Source organism: Lepus europaeus, chromosome 12, assembly GCF_033115175.1.
Source record: "Lepus europaeus isolate LE1 chromosome 12, mLepTim1.pri, whole genome shotgun sequence".
NCBI classification, from domain to species: Eukaryota; Metazoa; Chordata; class Mammalia; order Lagomorpha; family Leporidae; genus Lepus; species Lepus europaeus.
In genome coordinates this window covers 47,382,644-47,404,898 of record NC_084838.1, presented here as the reverse complement: position 1 = coordinate 47,404,898, position 22,255 = coordinate 47,382,644, and the positions used below count along the sequence as shown (strand labels likewise).

The window sequence follows — 22,255 nt, the reverse complement described above, 5'->3', positions numbered from 1 at the left end:
CAGGAATGTCCCACTGGAAGTGTGGGAACTCTGGGAATGCTGATGTTCTAAAGGAAACTGGCTGGACAAACGCTGCCCTCTGGCCCTTGCTGCATTAGATCCTAAAGCATGTGCAGCCAGAATGTGAAGCCAAATGCCTGACCTATGCATCATCCGTCAAGGGCTGGAGATGGGTCACATGCATTATATTTTTTTACTGCATTGTAAAATTTGAGTTTTTTTTTTTTAATGAGTATAAAACAGCTGAACAAGCTGTGGATATATATGGCGCTTGACATATGTAGATCAAAAACGTGTTCCTTTGATATGCTATGCCTAACTTCAATGTGTGCATTATGATAGTAGATTAGAAGTTGAGTATTCAAACTCAAGGACCTATAAAAGCTCTCGTTTCAGCTATAAAAGCCACAAATGCAACACTCTCAGTGAACACTGTATCTACTAAGTACCTAGAGCCTGACATCATAATGTTATTATCCTCAGAAACTTTCTCAATGCCTATTTCTATTATTTTATTGGTTTTGTTTTTTATGGAGAGCAAATACAGAATTTGAGAAAATGAAGCATTAAACAAATACTTAAAAACATTAAAATTAATTTCCCTGGCCCAGCATTGTGGTGTAGTGGGTTAAGCTGCATCCCATTCGAGCACCAGTTCATGTCCTGGCTGCTCCATTTCCAACCCAGTCCCCTGCCAATGCGCCTGGGAAAGCAGCAGAAGATGGCTCAAGTTCTTGGGCCCTGCCACTCATATGGGAGATGCAGAAGAATCTCCTGGCTCCTGACTTTAGCTCAGCCCAGCCCTGGCCATTGTGGCCTTTTGGGGGAGTAAAATAATGGATGGGAGATCTCTCTCAATCTCTCTCTCGCTCTCGCTCTCGCTCTCACTCTCCCTCTCCAAGTCTGCCTTTCAAACAAATCTTTAAAAAAAATAATTTTCCTGTAATTATAATTAGCAAAACATAAACATAGCAAGAATATTATTTCAAACAAGATTTAAAGAAATAGAAGCTTCTAGGTAAAAAACCAACACCTTCCTGCTCACTTGCACTGTTGCTACTTCCTGATTAACCTATTCACATTTTTTCCTTGCAGAAAACCAAAAGGGGCTCTTATCTGGCATATTGGCTTGTTCATGGCTTTTCTGTGACTCTGAGACTTCAAGTCAACTCCTGGCACTGCCAAGTCTGAGCTCTGGAGTCCTTCTTCAGTTATAGAAGATAACAGAACTTTCTGATGGCGAAGAAAGGCTTTCTCAACTTGCTGACACTTGGCTTTATCTGACAATGGCCTTTATGCTTCTGTGCATAAAGGAGAAATTGACTTTCAGTTCTATTCATCTATTTCTGTTCCTTTAGCTTAGCAAAACTCAAAGTCTGCGTGCTCAGGAGAGCATCTTCCTCCAGATGGGCCTCTGGGGAAGACATTTTTCGTCTACCTAAAGTAGCCTATGAAAGAGAACTCAACTGAAAAAAATCCTGAAGCAGAACAAGGACTGGGGGACCACAGTGGTTCTTTCATGCTCGGTGCCCAGTGCCCGGTGCCCGTCCACTCTTTTCCCTGCCCTAGAAAATTTTGGAAATTAGCTTTATCAACTGTTTCCAATCTTTTAATCCCCTCAAGTTGTTTGCACAATCTTTTCTTCTTGCCTTGGCTGTTTACCCACAACAGCCTTTAGAAAAGATCAGCCAGCAAATCTCGACCATCAGCAGTGCCTCAGAGCCTCTATTCACACTGGCAATTCAACTGCATTTGGAGACAACTCAGTGCCTGCCCCCAAGAGCTTTCTAGAAAGCTATTGTGAAAGAAAACGAAGAAAAGCTTTGCTTTAGCCAGGATAGGAGACTTCTCAACTGTACCCAAAAAGCCTTGCTTTGTTCCAGAACTACTGAGAAATGCAAAGAAGATATTTTTTGCTATGTACTCTCATGGTACAATCAATCACAAGTTATGAGTTGAGAAAAATTAAAGGTGATTTACAGAATTCACCAACGCTATTGCCACATGTAGGTATTACACTGTATTATGCATGCCTTTTGCATTTTTGTATTTTGACCTTTTAACATGCAGGGCCCTGTTGACCCTGGAGAGACTGCCCCTCCCAGGACTTCCCAATACCTAGAGTTGGTAAACAATCTGACGTCCAGCTGTTCACACACCGACCAACAGAAACCATCCAGTCCAGAGCCCATACCCTAAGCACCTCCTCCCTCAGGCTCTCACACTAAGCGCCCCAGGCCAGGTACCAAACAGCGAGGACAGCTCTGACACACAGAGCCCACTGCAATTACTCAAATCAGTGGACCTTAAGGCTGAGTAACCTGCTGCACCTGTTCCTTGCAGGTGTTTTCCCCACTCCCTCTGTGTCCTGCCTGACCCCGCTGCTTCCTCAGCACACGGCCTCTTTCTTTCAGCATGTACGAGTATAACAATCTATTTGACAACAGCCACCTTCTGATCTGCTGTCCTCAACGAACCTAAGTAATAACGAAAGCTGTATTTTAAAATCAGACCTTAAAGACAAAGGCACGTGGGGGTGGGGGGGACGGCCTGGCCCCACCCCAGCATTCTGATCATTACTGCAGTGGGTGACGTAGTTGCTCTGTTGGTACATAGCAAAGCTGCCACTTTGACTGCTTCTAGGGAAAAGCATGATTTTAGGATAATGCCATGCATTATACTGGGTAAGAAGGCATTGAACAGAGCCAAGCAGACATAGCTGTGATGACAGCATCCCTATTAAGGTAGCAAACCTTACAAAGGTGAGGATTTTTAGGGCATACTGGCTTTCTACAGCAAGTATAAACATAGCTTACAAAGAAAACAAAAATTCCCACTCACATAAACAATAACGTCACAGGAAGTGACCAACTGAGGCTTGCATCACGAAAGAATTCACCCGAGCTAAGAGTGAGCAGAGCTGGATTTATTCAATGCACTGCAAGGAAGTAGCCGGTGGGCGGATCAGGTAGGAGCTGGTTCCTGCTGCAACAAATACTGCAGACCCGGGCTGTCCATCCCAACACGTTTTGTAGCTGCGGTATTTTCTCAGTTAGGGTGGCTTTTCTATGTTCCAACAGGTTTCCCCAGGTGCTTTGCTGGGGAGTCTATACCTCCTTTATCTTAGGGGACTCCACCAAATGCCCTGGGGCCACCTTCCACAAATAATGTTACTGTTGTATCTCAAATGTTGTGGTGTCTAATTACTCACTACAACTGCATGGCAGGAGATGTGGTGGCAAAGCCAAGTGCCCATGACGCTGTCCTCTCATTTGCTCCATCTCTAGAGTAACAGCTACCCAAAGGCAATTTTACTTGACTGTAAACCTAGCATTCTGCACATGGTTGGTACTAAATATTTATTTACTGACTGCAGAAGTGTTTTTGAGCATCTTTGATTAATAGCATGAGAGAATGAGAGATCAAAGATCCACATTTAAGGGTTTAAATAAGTAGGTGGATGATTTTTGATGCTAAGATTGAAAGCTACTCCCTCTGGTCCAAACCATTAGGTGCCCCTGTGTTATGCTACTGCTCAGAGAGAAACATAGGACGTCCTATTTGGTGGCAGTGGACACTGTGACATCTTCCAGCCTTCGGCTTCTTCTTGAACCCTGTCCAAGTCTGCAGTTCTCCAGTTACCAGCCAGCCATTAACAGAAAGCTTCCATGGACCTGACGGTGTATTGTGACAAGTGGCTGAGCTCCTGGGGGTGACCCAGGTGCGACTGCTGCAGTGACACTTACCAAGGGCTCCAGCTCCTTGCGGTCTATGAGGTTCATCTCTGTGACGAAGTAATAGAAGTGTTTGTAGCAGGTGTTGACGTGGGCCTCTGCACCCATCACAATGACTCGGTCGAAGTGGTGGATGTAGACGTGGACAAAGACTCGGAAAAGGCGGCACAGGATCTTCTTGCAGATCTGAAGGAAGTTCTTTGGGAAGGGAACACCTAGAGGAGAAAGAGGAAACAGGAATGAAACCAAAATGGAAAACTAATTTTCCTCCCACCTCTAATATAAGAAAAAGAGGGGGAGGAGGGTGAAGCTACAGGGAGATTGGCACTCCCTGTCCCAGAAGCAATAGGGAGTGGTGGGGGCAGGAGCAAATTGGAAAGCACTCCAGCGCCTCGCCTCCTGGCCTACGGGAACAGCCTTGGTAGAACTGCAGCCAACACAGGCTGTAGGGGGGACAGAGGCCCAGGACTGCTAGAGCTTCTGACTTTTCAAGAAAATTTATTTAGAAATTGGCAGTTCTGTGTGAACCTGCTATGTTTTCTAAAATGTTAGCAATTAACTTGACCTTTTAAAAAAATACCACAAGGGAAGGCATTCAGCCCAGGTTACACCTGGGTTCAATACCATTTTCCTGCTAATACAGACTCTGGGAGGCAGTGATGACAGCTCCAGTGTTTGAGTTTCTGCCACCTACATGGGAGATTTGGGTTGAGTTCCCAGCTCCAGCCATTGTGGGTATCTGGGGAGTAAACAAGAGCATGGAAGCTCCCTCTGTCTCTGTCTCATAAATGATAATAGGGCACAAAAATCACAGGTCAAACTTTTTTTAGGTTAGACTCTTCCTGTAAGCTACCTGCTTCCAAATTCTGATCCCAAACTTTCCCCAAGGCACACTGTTTCTACGATGGGCAAATTTAACAATCTTCACAGATATTTTGCATCACACCCATACCCTGTTCACCCCTTTGAGGAAGAAGGTGAGAGTTGGAGAGCTGTGTCTTTCACAACTCAGAAAGGGAGAGTGCTTGGAGGGGTCACTCAGATTTTCTGGCTGATGACCACTACTTTCAGCTTGGTTACCGCAACAAACAGCAGAATTGCAAGCCCACTTGCTTTCTACCTCTCAAACTCTGCTTAAACTGTTGTTATTCACAGTTTCCTGAAGTGGCCAATTCCTCTTTCAAACAGACTTCGGGGTGGGCATTTGGTGCAGCCGTTAAGTGGCCTGCATCCCTTATCAGAGCGCCTGGGTTGGAGTCCTGGCTGTGCTCCCAATTCCAGCTTCCTGCTAAAGCAGAACCTGGGAAGCAGCGGTGGTGGCTCAAGTAGTTGGGACCCTGCCACCCACGAGGGAGACCAGGCTGAGTTCCCAGATCTCAGAGATTTGGTCAGTGAACCGGAGGATGAGAGGTCTGTCTCCCTGTCTCCTTCCCACTCTCAAATAAAAATCAGGAAACTTTAGAAGCACAGACTTTGCATTCCTACTCTGCTCCTCTTCCAGCTGTATGATTGTGGGCAAGTGATTCAATCTCTGGTTCTCACAATAAGGCTTTCCTTGCAATCCTGTGAAGGAGCTACCATGAGCAAGAGCCTCCTGTAGTCAGAACTCAGAACTAACAGTAACACCTCTCCTCTGTCTGCAGGTGGGTCCTGGAACATCCAGCTGTCACTGTCTCCTTATTAAGAAAACACAGACGTGAGCACCAGATCCTGGGGCAGAATCGCAGAGCTGTGTGCTCAGGGCAGGTCCCTTTGCTGTCCTTGCTCCCACAGGGGCACAGCGGCAGCTGTTGGGTGAGAGGCCTTCTGAATGGAGGTCACCTGAGATCCCCAGGGGAGGATGAAAGAGACGGAACACGTCTGGCAGTCGGCAGTGATGAGATCTGCCTCCCCAAGGGTCCCAGCATTGACAGTGGCTTTTATTCAACAAAGTAGTAACCTATCCAGCGAGCCCATGGAGCTTGTGGGTGCAGCGTGGCAGCTGTCTGAGCCACAGATGCTGGGATTTGGAGGTGAGGGTGAGCTCAAGCCATGGGGAAAGTAGAGAGTAGCCACATGCAGAATTTATGGGCTGCTTCCTCTGCTGAAGTGGGGCCAGCGGCTAGGCTGTGAGAAGGCCTGGGTCCCAGGAATGTCCCCGGGGGCAGTGCCTTCAGGAACATGTCACCCACTTGTGGACAACTCCAGGAGACCCACATAGGCTGTCTGCACAGCCAGGGTGTAAGGCAGCTTCTATTACTCCCATTCCACAGAAGAATGGCACTGAAGTTCTGAGGCATGGATGAGCTCACCAAAAACAGCAGGGCTGGGATCTGAACTAAGCCTGACCCCAAGAGCCCCAGTAAGGGTATGTCCGCATGTGATTCTCTTTCTCTCACCCAGGTTACAGGCACTGAAGGCTGGGCACAAGGGGGCATCTGAGGGTTACTCAAGTGGCACAGAAATATAAATAAGCAAAAGAAAAGGGGACAGGGAGAGAGGGTAGGGAAAGTCCACAGCAGTGGGGCTACATTCAGGGGCGACAAAAGGTCAATGACTAAACTCTGCTGCTTCAAGGAGAGATGTGTTTCCCCTGCCCAGGCCTTCAGACCTTGGACCTGGGGCCAACAGCGAAAGCTAATATTTACTGAGCACTTACTACGCCCTGGGGACTGCGCCAAGAGCTTCATGCGGATTAGCTGGCTGAGCTCTCAGAACGCTCTTGCATTATGGCTTTCATCTTGCAGATGAAGAAATGGACTTGGGAGAATTAAGTGCTGCTGAGGTCACAAGTCTGTCTGTACAAGACAGACTCCACCCCAAGTAGTCTAAAGGCCATGAGGACTCACAACCCTCAAATCCTGCACGGCTGCTCTGGGGCTGCATATACCGTAACCGCTTTAAGGCCCTTCTTTTCTGGGTGGGTTGAACTCCCTCGTGTGTGCTCACTTTTCACTGCCCCTGGATCCAGGTCCTTACTAGCTCAGCAGCTGCCAGGGGACACTGAGAGTCCATCTGCCTGGCCCTTAAGTCCACACCCTGCTTAGTATCCACAGAAGAGGCAAAGTCTGGGACACACTGAGGATATTTATGGAGATTACTGGGTCCTTCTAGATGGTCCCCAAGCTGCTCCTGCCCCTCACCTTCCCTAGCTCTGAACTCTCGGCTCTGTCCTCCACTCCATACACGGTCTCTGGCCTAGACTATGGCACTGGAAGTGGTTTACCTCTTGCCTCTCCTGTGCTTTAGAGCAGTTGATGGGTTTTGGAGTCAGGACAATGTAGTTGAAAACCCCAGCCCTCCCACTTACTAAGCTGTATGGCAAATGACTTCATTAAACAATAGATAAGCAGTTACTTCGTAGTTTTCTTATAATGGTATCTGTAATGCACCTGGCACTTGGTGGGAACTTTGGGACTCTGTTCTACCTTTATTTCCCCCTAAACTCCTCCAGCAGGTAGGACCCCAGACCATTTGCCCCAGGCTGAACAGCCAAAAGGAGATAGGGTAGAGCCATGGCTCCAAAAACTCAGGCTGTCTTTGGTATCCTGTTTCTAAGGCAGTATGGTGACTGAGAACAGATAATTGCAACCACCATTTTATGACTTTCCCTAGCAATGTTAGTTTTAAATGATTATAACCCAGTAAGATGAAGCATGAAAGGCTAACAGCAGACCACTGACTGGTCACAATGGTAGCCGTGCAGCGCTGGGCCCAGAAGAAGCAGTCTGAGTGGTTCACACAGCCCCCAACCCAGCTTCGGGACTTCCGTAATTGTTTGCTTTTGCCCCTTTGCCCTTCTGGAGCCTGTAAGATACTGTGGACCTTCCACTTCAATACTTCCCTGCAGGTGTCTTAAAAATCACTAATCCTGGAAGATCCTTGGCCTAGAAGAGAGGATTTCCGCAAGAATGCAGTTTTCATATTAGTTTACAATACACCCAAGCACAGTAAAAATCTGACAATACCCGCAACAAAAATCCTATTTAAGTGTGGATTCTCCTTTCCTCACAGTATTTTTTGGTTTAAAACACAGAGTTTATAATCAGATCTCCTAGTTTCATTTCTGGTTTTACCTCCTCTTAGTAATGTGGCCATAAGCAAATGGCTTAGTCATACTAAGTCTGTTTCTTCATCTGAAAGAAACAGGGATATACGTGTGAGCATCACACATGTGGCTCATGAAATCGTGAGGATTAAATACATATGCACATAAACGGCTTTACTTAATGCCTTAAAGATAGTAAGTACTGTATGGTGAACTGCTAGTTTCAGTATCCCATTGACCAGATGTTCTTTTTTACATAAATTGGGATTAAATTCCTCCTGCATGTTTATTTTCAGGACATTAATCTTGGTATTAATATCTTTGGACGTGCTTAAGAGTAGCTAATATTAATATGTCAATTCTGAACCTGCAAAGAACACAGAGCAATAAGTACTCAATTAAGCACTAGGTTATATCCTGCCTAATGTTATTTTCCACAATTTCTCATACTTATACCTTGTATTGCTGTTAAGTTCTCTGACAAGGGGGTGGCTTTATACTTTGAAAGGACCTGACCCAGGAGAGGCAGGCAATATGTCATCAATGAAAATCAAATCAGAAGAGAGCAGTGATCTTATTTAGCCAAGACATGAATCCATCATCTCCCATTTGGGGGGAAGAAAACAGGCCCTGTAGCAGAAATGATAGCTTTCTGCCCAAGTCTTGATGGCATTTGTGTGCAAGGTGGCACGCCACTTTGAGGGAGAAGGGAGAAGTCTAGGATGAAGAATATTTTGATCTGGCCTAGAGGGTAGGAAGAAAGAATCTGAAATTTCTCTCATTTTATCATTAAAACTTCCCTTTGTCTCCTTTCAACTTAGTTTTTCAGGAAGTGATAGTTAATTTTCAGTCACTGTACTCCATTAGAAAGTTAATGCCAGACGGTATTAACCAGCAGTGTTACTTGGAATAGATGGTATGTCTTAAGGGTCTGGAGTTAAACTTTGACTAGTCTTATAACAAGCCAGGCACAAGACTGACAATAATCCCAGAACAGTTGGATACATATTGAAGACACAGAGACAGCCTTTGATCCAAAGGTCAGGGCATACCCTTCCTCTGTCCCACCCTAAGCCACATTCTGTGACTCTGAGGTTTAAGCTGTGCAATTTCAGACTCCAAGAAGTTGGCCTAACATGAGAAAGTCCATCTGATGAGGTGATGGACACGCATCCAGGTGTACGAAGATGACCTGGGACCTGGCGGCCTTGGGTCATGGGGTGTGTGGCTTGGTCTCTGCAAATGGATCAATACTGAAACAGAGCCAGGCTGAGCTCAGCTTCCAGAGTGAGCTGAGCCAACATGCCTGGGCAGAGGTCAGACTCCACACCTGTCACTCTCATGCTGAGCAGGAACGTGCTCCACAATTAGACTCAAAACAAGGCTAGAGTATGCTGGGCAGTGAGGCCAGGAGGAGGCAGGCCAAGGAGCTCGGGAGACGCTGGAGGGTGAGGTGAGCCTGCAGGCCGGCGCTTCTCCAGGAGGCCTAAGGAGACAGCGCTACACAGAACTGCTGCTCAGGAGGACTTGGTACTCAGTCAGGAACCAGCATCTGACAGAGCCTGCTGAGTCCACCAATGTGGCTAACCACGGCTTTCTGATCTCCAAGCCACATCCAGTGTGAGAGCTAAATGGAGCATGGAATATAATAATTTCTCTGGGCCCTATGTGGTTTGCCTTTCATCTCTGACTTAGCAAATGTCCTTTCTCCCAAATGCAATTTAATAAAAAAATTCCAGTAATTTCTGAGCTTCAATCCATTTTTCTTCCTCCTTCCACTAAGCCCTCAAATGCCCATGCGATCCCTCCTTTATGGGTGCCTGCAAAAGAAAAGATGTCATCCACACGGCTTGGGGTATTCCTTCTACCCTGTTAGGAGGCTGGAAAGGGAAGAGTCCCTCTGAGAAAGCAGAAATGCCTTGGATGGCAAAGGCCTCAAAGGCAGCCGAGACTCAGGGAGGAGTTCCTGGGGTAGGGGCTGCTGGCTTCCTGTTTTCATCATTTTCTTTTTTTCCCTCCTGAACATAAACGCTGGTGGTTGGCAGTGAGTCTCTGGTCTGTGAGTGGTGCTGGGCACACCCTGGGATGTGGAGGCATGGGCAGTAAGGACTCCTCTCCAGGGACCCCAGGCAACTGCCCCCAACATCCCAGGTTTGGCAAACAGCTGTCAGAAATTCCACTGGGGAGTTTACCTAATTAATGCCTTTTCCTCCTCTACAGCTCTGTTCACAGCCTTCCTGAGCCCCGGCCCCAGGTTCCCTGGCATCATCTGCTGTCCTGCCCCTGAAATCTCCCCCAGCACAGATCAGACTGCCTCTCCTGCCCCAGGCGGGTAGCCACCCACCCTCTCACCTCACCCCGGACTGTGCACACCGTGAGGGCAGGGGCTGTGCTCATCGTCCTGCCAGATGTTTCCAGGTGTCCATCATGGAGCCTGGAGCCAGTGGGTGTGAAATTCATAGTTGTTTCTGTTAGAATGAGAGTCGAGCACCTCTGTCGTCTGCTTACCCTGAAACACAAGCTCAGGAAGGTAAAGGGACTGATTCAGGATTTGCAGAACTGCCGGTCTGTGAGGACGAGACATCTGAATTCAAGTCTGTCTGATTCCAGAGCCCACGCTCTCCCATGCTGCAAGAAAGCTTTGTGGAATTCTTTGGGGTCTTTTCATCACACTCCAACCCAACTGGCATAATTGGGGAAACAAAACCAGTTAAAAGATGAAGGCTGAAAGGGCAGTTTGCCTCCTACTTCCCCAAACAAATGTGCATAAGCCAGAAGGGTTTCAGACACTGGTTAGGCCTCCATCAACCCTGGGTTCAGGTCCCAGCTGTGGAACTTAGTGTAGCCCCTGACCAAGCATGCTGACCTCCAAAAGGCTGCATTTCCTCATCCGAGCAGTGGTAACACCACCACCAGGATACTCATGATACTGCAAGCAGCAAAGGAGAAGCAGAGGGGCAGCAGGTGCACAGAAGGCATCCAGTAAACGGCAGCTCAGGTCACTGTCATCATAAACATGGGTCCTTCTCCTGGAAGCCAGGGTGAGGCTGGGAGAGGGCAAATGAACAGGACAGGAGAAGCTGCCTTTTCTCCATGGCATGAGCTCTTTCCTGGAAAGATCTGGTAGCAAGGAGATCTGTGGGAACATCCAGCAAGCTGTCCAAGGGCTCCTTCTGCATGCCACAAGATGAAACCTAAGACTCTTGCCAATCCTTGGAAGACCCCCGATGGCACCGCCGGAACTGCAACCGTAAATGCCGGCGTTTCCCTTTAACACTGTTCTCACGTCTGGGAACATCTGTGTTGCCCAGGACTAGGAGGGAACATGTGAAAACCCCTCTACAAGTCATAAAAACCACTCGTTCTCAATAGCTCATGAATACAAACAACATCCCACACACGTGGGAAAAGAAAACAGACCTCCCCTGGCTGCAGGGCTGAGAACACACCACTTTCAAAATACTCGCAACACAGAATGCAAGTGGATCAGGAGGGCAGAAAAGAATACAGATGGATCTTAAAAAGAGCACACATCCCCCTCCTCCTGGGCTACCCCCTAGTCCCTTCAGACCCAGCCACATCCCCCCGCTTGCTGCCATCTATGTGTTTATCTAAAGGGGCCTCACGCTCTTGCTGAAGATTCTGCAGCCGAGGGCTGAGTCCTCTTAACAGATGTTTTGTGTTATCTCAATGCGTTCCTCAAGAAAATGTCTGTTCACCGTGCCAAGGAAAACAATCCCATGGAGCAGGACTTTGTTCCTCTGCCTTACGGGAGAAAAAGAAAAAAAAGTCCCCAAACAAGCTGACAGCTGCAAATGGTTAGAAATAAACCGGCTACTACTCCCTTCTCTGACTCTCTTCCCCTGCCTTCCCCCAGCCTCCCTTATGTCATCCTCCAGTCTGTTATCACGGTGGCTGAACCAAAAGAAAGGGAAATAGACTAACTATGTTCTAGACCGGTGATGAGTTTTTTCAGATGGGCCATTTGCCCTGTGGAGGAAGCCCTGCTTCAGCCACGGAGCAGCTGTGAATACGGTGCCTGCTGCTCAGCTCCCCAGCGACACTCCCCAGCCACCTGGGGCTCCTCCTTATCTACACCCCCATCGCCAGGGTGGCTGCCTTCACCCTCTGCTGCCACAACCAGGAGGAGGAACGGATAAGGAAAAGCCCCAGGAAAACTCCAAGAGGTATCTGCAATAGACTGACCACAAAAGCCACTGAAAAGCACTCTAGCTAGTTCCAACCTTTGCTGAAAATCAAAAGGGCCAGATGAGACAAAGCGAGCTGAGGACAGGAAGTTAATGAGCTTCATTAGGACTGGCAAGTACAGCAGTTTGACCATGAGGCCATTAGTATCTGAAAATGGCCCAGAGTCTGTGTCGTGAGTATGATTATTGTGAATATCCTCACAAGTAAAACCATGCCTTATTCAGCAGCACAATCCTTCTTCCATTATGTGGAGAGCCCCTAATACCACGGCTTGCCTGGATAATTTCTAATCTGTCAACGTCTCCCCAACCCCCAGGCCTCTTCCCTCGCTGAGCGCACCATCATCTCCTGGTCCACAGGGCTCCTTTAACTGAGCCCTCTTCCTCCACTCCTGCACTTCTCCACTCTCCACGTGGCAGGTAGCAGATTTTCCTAAATGCAAATCTAGCCAGGAAGCATGTCTTTCTGCATAGAACGCTAAGGAAGTTTCCTACTGCCTTCCAGGTGAACTCGAAGCCCTTGAACACGGCAGCCAAGTCCCTTCACGACGTCACACGCGTGCATCTCCCCACCACTTCTGGACCCTCCTGACTTCGTGCAGTATTCCAGTACTCCAGCCAGGCACAGCTAAGGTCCTCTGGCTGACTCTCTTCTGGATGTCGCTCACAGCGGAGGGCTGACAGCTGGAAACCCCTTTCTGGGCTTCTCCCAGGTCTGGCTAATTCCCATTTGTTATTTAAACCTCCCAGGTTATCACTTCCTCTGGATAGCCTCATCCCAGTCTAGTAGACCCACAACATCCTGTACTTCTCCCATGATCATACTTAGAACCATCTTGTCTTGTGACTGTCACTTTTTTCTTTTGTAAAGGTCTTCTAGAGTATTGAAAAAAAATCATACAATGTCAGGAAATATATCTTACACAGAATGCTTCTTTCTGTTCACAATTAAATCCCACACATGAAACACACACCAGGACAATGTGGTTTTCAGTAAGCGTTGAGTGAGCGAAGAACTGCATGTTTATACTCCCCTCCAATGTGTGTGCTGAAATCCTAACCCCTAATCTTACCACACTAGTAGGTGCAACCTTTGGGAAGTGATACGTCACGAGGGCAGAAATCTCATGAATGGGATTCATTTTTTTTTTTATAAAGCAGGCCCCGTTTCCTTCCTCCACGTGAGGTTACAGCAGAAAGATGGTCTGTGAAGGAGGAAGTGGGTCCTCACCAGACTCTGGATCTGCCGGAGCCTTGTTCAGGGACTTCTCAAGCCTCCAGAACCATGCAAAATAAACACTCGTTGTTGATAAGCTGCTCGGTTTGTGGTATTGTTGTTCTAGCAGAAGCAGTAGACTAAGACAGTGAATAAATGAACAAGTGATCATTAAAAAGGGGGCGTGATGGGCTTCATCTACCTGGATTTCTGTTGCTTTCCCCAACTCCAAGTAGCTTGAGTAACAGTCGGAAACCACTGCCCTGTGACAAGATCCCCATGTTTCACCTTGTCACGTCGGAGGCAGTAAGGCCACAGTGAAAATTCACACACATTTATCTCTTCACACCTGGCAGATGGGAGCGAGAGACAAACCTTCCTATCAGATTGCTACTGTTCCTGGGGAAGAAGCACCTGCCTCTCTGACCACACTGTACATCTGTATGGAAGCGCCTCTGTCCCCTAGTCACCTAGAGAAAGGTGTCAAACGGTTACTAAAGCTTGAAGTAATCCAGAATTGATCAACAAATAATCCTGAGACACACAAAGTAGGGGGTGGGGAGGGACAAGAGAGAAGACAGAGACACTTTATCTTCTTTAGAAAGGGTGGGGGGAGCCGGAGAGAACAATGACTGGAACCCAACTGGAGGGGGGCTTTGCAGAGCCACACGGGAACAATGACCAAGAAGAAATTCATCTGAGGTCAGAGTGTAACTGCTGCAGTATCTTCTCTGGACAGAAAGGGCACAGAAAGGGACAGGAGCCCAGGAAGCTCAGGACAGACCCACTGTGCATGGTGGCGCTGACTGTGTGCAGTTACCCTGAGGCTGCAGGAATTAAGGCAGGGCTGAGCAAGAAACGGTGAGCCAGGCATTTGCATGTAAGATGCAATCAAGGCAAGCTCACAGAATCTGGATGAAACCAGAAACGTAGCTCTGCGATCGGTCACTGGGTCAGTGTTGAGCTTAACTCATGCACTTAGCAATGCAATTCAAGTAAATTATTTACTTCAGTATGTTTTGAATCAGGAACCACATTTTCAATGCCTCTAGGGGTTACAAAAGAACACACAGAGTGAAGTAGGCTGGGTGAATGCCATGGGGAGTGCTGTGGACTGTGACCACCTGGAGAGCGTATCGCACAGCAGAAGAAAGGAGCCTCCCAGCCCTGCCAGCTGCTGTCTGGGGTCACTCAGGTCCAGGATTGCCAGACCTGCTGGTCTTTCTTTCAAGAGAAGCCAGACATTTAGATTCTTCTGTGAAATCACCTAATTAAATGTTGGCTAATTTTAAAATATTATTTTAAAACATTTATTAACTTTTTTTTATAGTTAGCTTAGCCTGGAACTTGATACTAGGTAAGCAGACAGTGCAATTAAAAAGTTTCAAATTAAAAACAATTTAGATTAAAAAAGAAAAACATTGCAGTAGCAATGCGCGCATGCAATGTCTCTTAAATTCTAACCACATTCTTCAACAAATGGAATCAGGGCTCCTTGGAAAAATGGCTGACTCTAGGACTGGGGTAGGAAACCTTAAAGGTAACCTAGAACATCTCGACGTGCCAGAAAGAAAGGAAGTCAAAGTGCTCAATAAAAACACAGTAATGAGGGCATGTCAAAGAGACAAGCCGCCAACCAGAAAAAACTCCTGAATTGTCAAAGCTGGAAGGGTCGCAGCAACAAAATAAACAGTTATACTGGATTATAATGCAAAGTATAACATCAATATCCAGTGTTCATATAATAGTTGAGTAATAAATGGGGCACAGACAAATCTGTTGTGGAGCAGGATTCCAAATGATTGATGTAGATAACCCCTCAAGGAAGTGGAGTCCTTGAGTGTGGGCTGTGCTTGGCGACTTGCTTCCAGAGAATGCACTATGGAAAGCTCATGCGTGTGTGTGTGTATGTAACTTTACATTGAGAAATCTGGCAGATGTGACCTTGGCTAAGGGATCAATATTAACACCAATAGTGATAAATCACATTCATAGCATATACTCTGACATGATGTAATGAGTATACACTTCTGCAGCCTTCCTCTCCCAAATCCATAAACCCAATCTAGCCATGAAGTAAAACATCAGACAAATCCCAACTTTCATCAGACAAACCCAGACACTCTAAGAAATATCTGACTAGCTGTCCCAAATTCTCAAGTTCATCCAACATAAAGCACGTCTGAGAGAACAGCACAGCCTAGAGGAGCCTAAGGACATACGACAGTTAAATGTAATATCCTCAATTCCAGAAACAGAAAGAGGGCATGAGGGAAAGACCAGCAAAATTTGAATACCGTGTGGAATTTAGTAATAGTAATGTCCCAATGTTTGTTTCTCAGTCATGATAAATGTATTGTAAATATAATGTAAGATGGTTTCAGTATAGGAAACGGGTAAGGAATATACTGGAACTCTGTATACTATCTTTGCATCTTTTTTATGTATATAAAACTATTCTAAATAAAAGCTTACTTACATTAAAAAATACTCTGTGGATCAAAAATATTTCATTGGCTCTCGGGGCTCTGAGTATGTACACTGTGATTTATGCACTGCCACTCCCATTGACTGACAAAAATCTCTAATCAGGACTGAGCACTGGGCATGTACTTTACAGAGCTTCCTTTGGGGAAATGATTAAGAGTTTCAAGATGGCAGCAGTGGAATGTGAACCCAAGCACAGGGCTCTTCTGAGTGCAGGTCCCGTGTGACTGTACAGGTTGCCACACTCTGTCTCTGAATGTAGAGTGGTCTGAAGAGAGCTGTCCAACCAGAAATCATCCTTGCCAAATACAACTCTCACCATACCCTCTGTATTTGCTCATTAACCAAATATTTGACAAGTATTTCTTTGTTTGGGGATGTGCTAGGTAGTAGGTATTTTGCAATAAGCAAAAGATGATGAATGGACAATAAATCTTAAGGTCATCTTATACCTAAGTGAACTGCAGCACTGGAAGTTGACCCTCGGCCCTCTCCCAATTGCAGACACCCACGAGATGAGTCATGCTCTCACCTTCTCTATTTTCCAATCTCAGCTGCAACACTACCTACCACCTACAATGGAACTTCTGAAGCTGAATTTTTTTTAAATTCTAAAAATTAATATGTAAAGGCTTTATGATTATTTAATAGGATTTGCAACGATAAGTTTCAATTACATGACTCCTATGAGAAATTTTTATTTCTTGAGCATCCAACGACATCATGTAGTAATCTATGTAAATATCCTTATTGTGAACAACCCACATATTCACCAGTTGTTTTCCCTGTTTTGCAGAAGCTAAGAGAAGAAAGGCTGCATCACTTACACAAATGATAGAGGTGGTTAAGCCAGAATTTCAACCAGGGCCCAGCACTCTCCAAAGCATCGATATCTTCTACTAAACACATCCTCTAACCCCTCAAAAGTCAGGTTAAATCCTTTAAAATTATTTTGAAAATTAATCTCATCATCAAGAAAGTACTTTTTTTTTTTACTTATTTCTTTTAACTTTTATTTAATGAATATAAATTTCCAGTGTACAGCTTATGGATTACAATGGATTCCCCCTCCCATAACTTCCCTCCCACCCGCAACCCTCCCCTCTCCCGCTCCCTCTCCCCTTCCATTTGCATCAAGATTCATTTTCAATTCTCTTTATATACAGAAGATCAATTTAGTATAAGGATTCCAACAGTTTGCACCCACATAGAAACACAAAGTGAAACATACTGTTTGAGTACTAGTTATAGCATTAAATCAAAATGTACAGCACATTAAGGACAGAGATCCCACATGAGGAGCAAGTGCACAGTGGCTCCTGTTGTTGACCCAATAAATTGACACTCTAGTTTATGGCGCCAGTAACCACCCTAGGCTGTCGTCATGAGTTACCAAGGCTATGGAAGCCTTCCAAGTTTGCCGACTCTGATCATATTTAGAAAAGGTCATAAAAGACAGAGTGAGGATAGTAACCAATGATCCTAAGAGTTATATGTGTGTACATATTGTATGTCCACATGGGGAAATTTTATTAAGAGTTTTATTTTAAATGGCTTATAAATAAGATTGTCCATAAAATTAAGCTGCTAAAATCAATCAAAGATACATTTTAATTTGTGTGACCTGACTCTGTGTATCATATGTTTTGAACTTGTTGGTAGAAAAAAACTAAAAACATTTTATATGGTTGTGCTTAAGTTTACTGGTTAAACAAACTACACCATGTTAGATATTTAAGAGGTGTTTCCAAATACATGATTCTTAAAATTTATAGAAGGCATTGGACCTTCTGGTAAATGTTTTCTTAAGTTGTTATCTAATGGTTGAAACGGTTTGCTAAGTATTCATGTGATATTGCTATTGTCAGCAAGCGATCTAGGACTTGCTCCCTCATTTCTCTATTCTAAGCCCAACTTGTTCTTTCATTTCTCTATTCTCTTCAAGGTAGGAAACTAATTCTATTATGAAGGAATCTGTAGGACGCACAATTTAATCTTTAGACCTTATAAAAGAGATGGCTAACATTTTTCTGTAATAGCATAGAACTTAAATAATAATCTCATAGCTAATCATAAGAACTTAAATAATAATCTCATAGCTAGATTCACTTCGCCATCAGCAAAGTATACAGTAAGTAGAAAAAAACCTCCCTTTCAGACCAAAGGGAAAGAAAGTTTTTAAGTGAGAATATAATTTTCCTCATGGGCATTGTCTACCTTAGAAAAACTACTACAGAACATGCCTGTGACTATAGACTTGTAGTTCAGGCCACCGAAGATTAGAGATGGGACTTGGGCACTCCCTTGACTTGCATCCTCTGGTCTGCTTTAACACAAACCAGGAGGAAAAGAAAGCTAGGCATCAGAAGCAATGGGTGGCAGGCCTATTAATGGCTGATCTGTACAGTGATCTGCTCTCAAGGAGACCCAACAGGCCAGTCCACTGCAGTGGCTTTCAAAGTGGTAAGCCTGGGCTTCAGCAGAAATCAGCTTGTGAAGAGCCCTGGCAGCTCTGCCAAGAGTTGGATCACTGGAAATGGACCTGCCCTGGAGTTGAAGGATGCCCAGGTCAGAGCCACAGATCTTATTGGCTCTAAGCTGAAAAGCCCTTCACTCAGCCCAACTTCCAAAGTGACCACTGCAGCTGAGGGGATGGTCAAGTAGGGTCAGCAACATTGCAGGCAGAACTGTAAATTTCTTGTTAGAGATGCCCCCTGCCTTTACCTGGCCAGCTCTCCTCCCAGGCCAGCCAAGTCATGAAAGTCAACAGAGTGCCTTCCCCTAGGAGGTTCACACCTCCCTTAGGATATACCCCATGTGAAGAGATAGGTAGGTCTGGGCCTCTTAACTTACAAGGCCTAAAGCCCAACAGATTATTATCAAGCCCCTTCTATCAGGTTCTATTTGTCTCTCAATCAGAAAACTTAATTGTAGCTTAGACAGCACCTTTCTTAGCTCCTCTAATAATGACTCTGTCCTTTGTTCTAGACCCTGTCTAGCGTACTTGGGCCTCATTCCTTTGTAATCATAACCTCTACTCTACCACCAATGGCTCTACTCCCAACCTGTGTGTACTGATGGTCCTCTTCCCCACTTAATGCTGTATAACTGTTCAAACCTGGTAAATGCCACTCTTAAGAAAGTACTTTTCAATGGTTAATCACAGAGTTTTAAAAAAATCTTCAATTGAAATAAATTACTAGGTCATTATTCAAGTTTAAGTCCTCATGAAGTATTTTTCTTTTGGAATTTGGTGGTAGTGGAGCAGGGGTGGCAAGAGGAATGAGGGTGCAGGTGACTAAAGCAATCGCCTCTCCAGGATTTGAGATTCAAAAGCAGAGGTGAACAAGGGATGGCTGCAGGCCACCATGCACCAGCAGGAATGTTTGCTTTGGACTCCATAATATTTTTGAAATGCTGCCAACATTTAGGAATTGGAACTATATTACAAAGATCAAGGATTTTGGCCTCTCTTGAAAAAACTCACAAAACGCAGCACAAATGGAGTGAAATTCTCAAGTGGCAACTACTTAGCAATGCCTGTCCCCTACACATGGACAGTGCTGACACACCTGGGCAGTTCCATTGATTTTGCCAGCCCAGATCCTTTCAAGAGAATATTGTCTGTGACTATGAATTTGATTGCAGCAAATGATTGGGCACTACTGGCTTGGTGCCTCTCCTTGAGACTGCTGTTCTGGCCTCTGGGGAGGAGAGGTTCTTTCTCCCATGGGCCCATCCTCATATGGTACCCAATGGCCTGTCACCTGCTCCTTTAGGTTGGGCTGTCAGTCTCAGCTGTTGTGGAAGTTCCAATCAAAACTCATTTTTGTTTTCTTGTGCAAGGCCAGGTGAGGCTTGTTTGCATAGCAAATATCTACTGGCATACTGGTAAATCACAAACCTGGGAGCAGTGTCCCCGAGTATCTGATCTTCCCAGAGTCCTTCTTCTCTTGGGCCTTGCTGAGCACTACAGTGGGATGTTGCCTCTTTCCACTGCTCCACTTGCCACAAATGTGCAGAAGGTACCATCTGCTTGTTTTCTGAAGGCCACCTCAGCGAGCCTGGATAGACACGCTTTTGGGGGTGATGAAGGCAAACAGACTCTGCATTTGCATCACGAGTCCCCCTTCTCCATATCTTTTTCTTATTCATATTTACAGGTCATCTGCAAGTGATACATGCTTGATTTTCTTACTGTCTGCATATCTGCATAGTATACATGACCCTGCTAACTGCCTCTTGAATGGCATATTTGACCCATGACCCATTAACTACAGAGATGGTTTGGTGACACCACACAGAAGCACCAAAGGTGAGAACAAAATCCACACAGTCACATGCTTCCTGAGAGACCCTGAGGGAGCCCCTGCTGGCTGCCCCGACCAGGGAACCACCTTGTCCATCAAACGTCCCCTTGCCCAGTGCTACCTCCTCAAGTTTCTGTGAAGGTTTGCATACTTCCTGGGTCCAAAGGCATTGGCTGTCTTTGGGCAGTAATTAGAAATTTGAAAAATGTTTTCCAGTTCTTCAAAAAAACTTCTAAAGGTTTATATTTTAGACAGATATTGTGGAACAGTAATAAAAAAGGAGGTACTACCTATATTCTTTTGGTTTAATTATAAAACTAATATTGTTAGTTACTAAATGCTGTCAAGTATTTCATTATCACCCGTAATATCACCAATGAAAATACGATGTTAATATTTGGATGTACTACCTTCCAGCCTTCTTTCTGTGTGCATGTGTAATTTTTGAAAGACAAGGGAATCATACCGTTTATTTAGTCTGTGTCCTCCCCTTTTTGCACTTCACATTCTTTAAACAATGAATTACTATATACCCATCATAGAGATTCAACAGTTATCAAGACAAAGTAATGCTTGGATGACATTCTTCATGCATATCGTTGGCATTTAGTTCCTGACAATTTTCCTTGGCTAGAGTTTTAAGAGTGGGCTAAATCCCAAAGTTTATACAAAGATACTCAAGGTGCTCATAGAAAAATGGAATTAAAAGAAGGTTTATTTTGAGGCAAAAATTTTTAAATCTATGCAGTTTCTTCATAATATGCATTTTCCATAAATATTTTGAAGACATCTGTATATACACTTCAAGTTTCCTGCCCTAATCAAAATAAACAGCTTTCAAAAATTATTATTATTATTTAAGAGAAAGAGAGGCTCAGACATTGTGAGCTCCTTCCCATCTGCTAGTTCACACCCAAAATGCTTACAGTGGCTAAGGCTGGGCTGGCCAAAGCCAGGAGCCTAGAACTCAATCCAGGTCTCCCATGTGAGTGTTAATGATTCAAGTGTGTGAGCATCATTTGCTCTCTCCCCAAGTGCACAAGAGCAAGAGGTTGGAATAAGAAGTGGAGCTGGGTTAGAACCCCGGGTACTACACATGGAACATGGGCATCTTAACTACCTGGCCCTAAACTCATTTTCTAATTCCATTTTCCCATGAACTGACTGAAGTCCTTGTAGAGTAATACTTCATGTATGTTCTATACTCTATTCCATAATAGATCTGTTTTACAGACAATGTTAAAATTTCTCTAAATCTTGAAATAAGATTTATGTGCAGTATTTATCTTACAGTGTTGGTATTCCCTGGTGCCCCACTGGCACTTAGCAGGGTTACACCTCAGCTGGAGAAACACCAAGGCAAGACTCAGGAATCAATGCTTCAGCAACAACTAGTAGTCTTCCTTTGAGTAAAGCCGTGGTTCTCAACCCTGGCTGGGCCTGAGAATGATCTGGGAAGCATTTTTTTTTTTTTTAAATGGCAATGTCCCATGCTATAGCAACAGAATCTAAAATTCCCTAGATGATTCTAAACTGTAGCTCTCGTTGAGAAACACTGGCCTAGAGCAGTGATTCTTAAAGTGGGGTCCCTGGACCAGCAGCACCAGAAACATCTGGGAAGTTTGAAGCACAAATTCCCAGACCACAATCTCATGGCATTGACTCAAACACGGGGACTAGGGACGAGAATCTCTGCTTTAAGATGCCCTTCCATAACAATGATCCATGCTAAAGCTTAAAAGTCACAGGCCTAGAACGTTCCTTCATATGTATTACTGGCTACAGGATATGGCTTGCTTTATCAAGCTGAAGATTCAGAGAGTCATGTGTGTTAGACTGTTTTTACTTCCAAATATTTATTTATTTGAAGGAAAGAGAGAGAGAAAGAGAGAGAGAGAGAGAGAGAGAGAGAGAGAGAGAGAGAGAGAGAATCTTCCATTACTAGTTCACTCCCCAAATGGCTGCAACAGCTAAGGCTGGTCCAGGCCAAAGCCAGGAGCCTGGATCTCCATATGGGTCTCCCACACATGGGTGTCAGGGACCCAAACAATTCAGCCATCCTCCACTGCCTACTCAGGAGTATCAGCAGGCAGCCAGATCGGAAGTGAAGCAGCCAGGACCTGAACCAGCGCTCTGATATGGGATGCTGGTGTCAGAGGTGGCAGCTTAACCCACTGTGCCACAACACCAGTCCCCTTAGACAAATGTGAGTTCAAGGCTCTCGGCTGCCACTTACTAACAACTTGATCTTGGGCAAATGACTTAACCTCTCT

At 45.2% G+C, this 22,255-nt stretch overlaps 1 protein-coding gene across 4 annotated transcripts in view; it reads right to left on the bottom strand.

Annotated features, from left to right (window-relative positions):
* MOB3B (MOB kinase activator 3B) overlaps window positions 1–22,255 on the bottom strand; it is a 207,586-nt gene that overhangs the window by 32,211 nt on the left and 153,120 nt on the right. For all 4 annotated transcript variants that reach the window (XM_062208118.1, XM_062208117.1, XM_062208115.1 and 1 more), the window contains exon 3: window positions 3,747–3,949. In XM_062208118.1, the coding sequence (XP_062064102.1) occupies window positions 3,747–3,949 (203 nt within the window). The remainder of the gene's footprint in view (window positions 1–3,746; window positions 3,950–22,255) is intronic.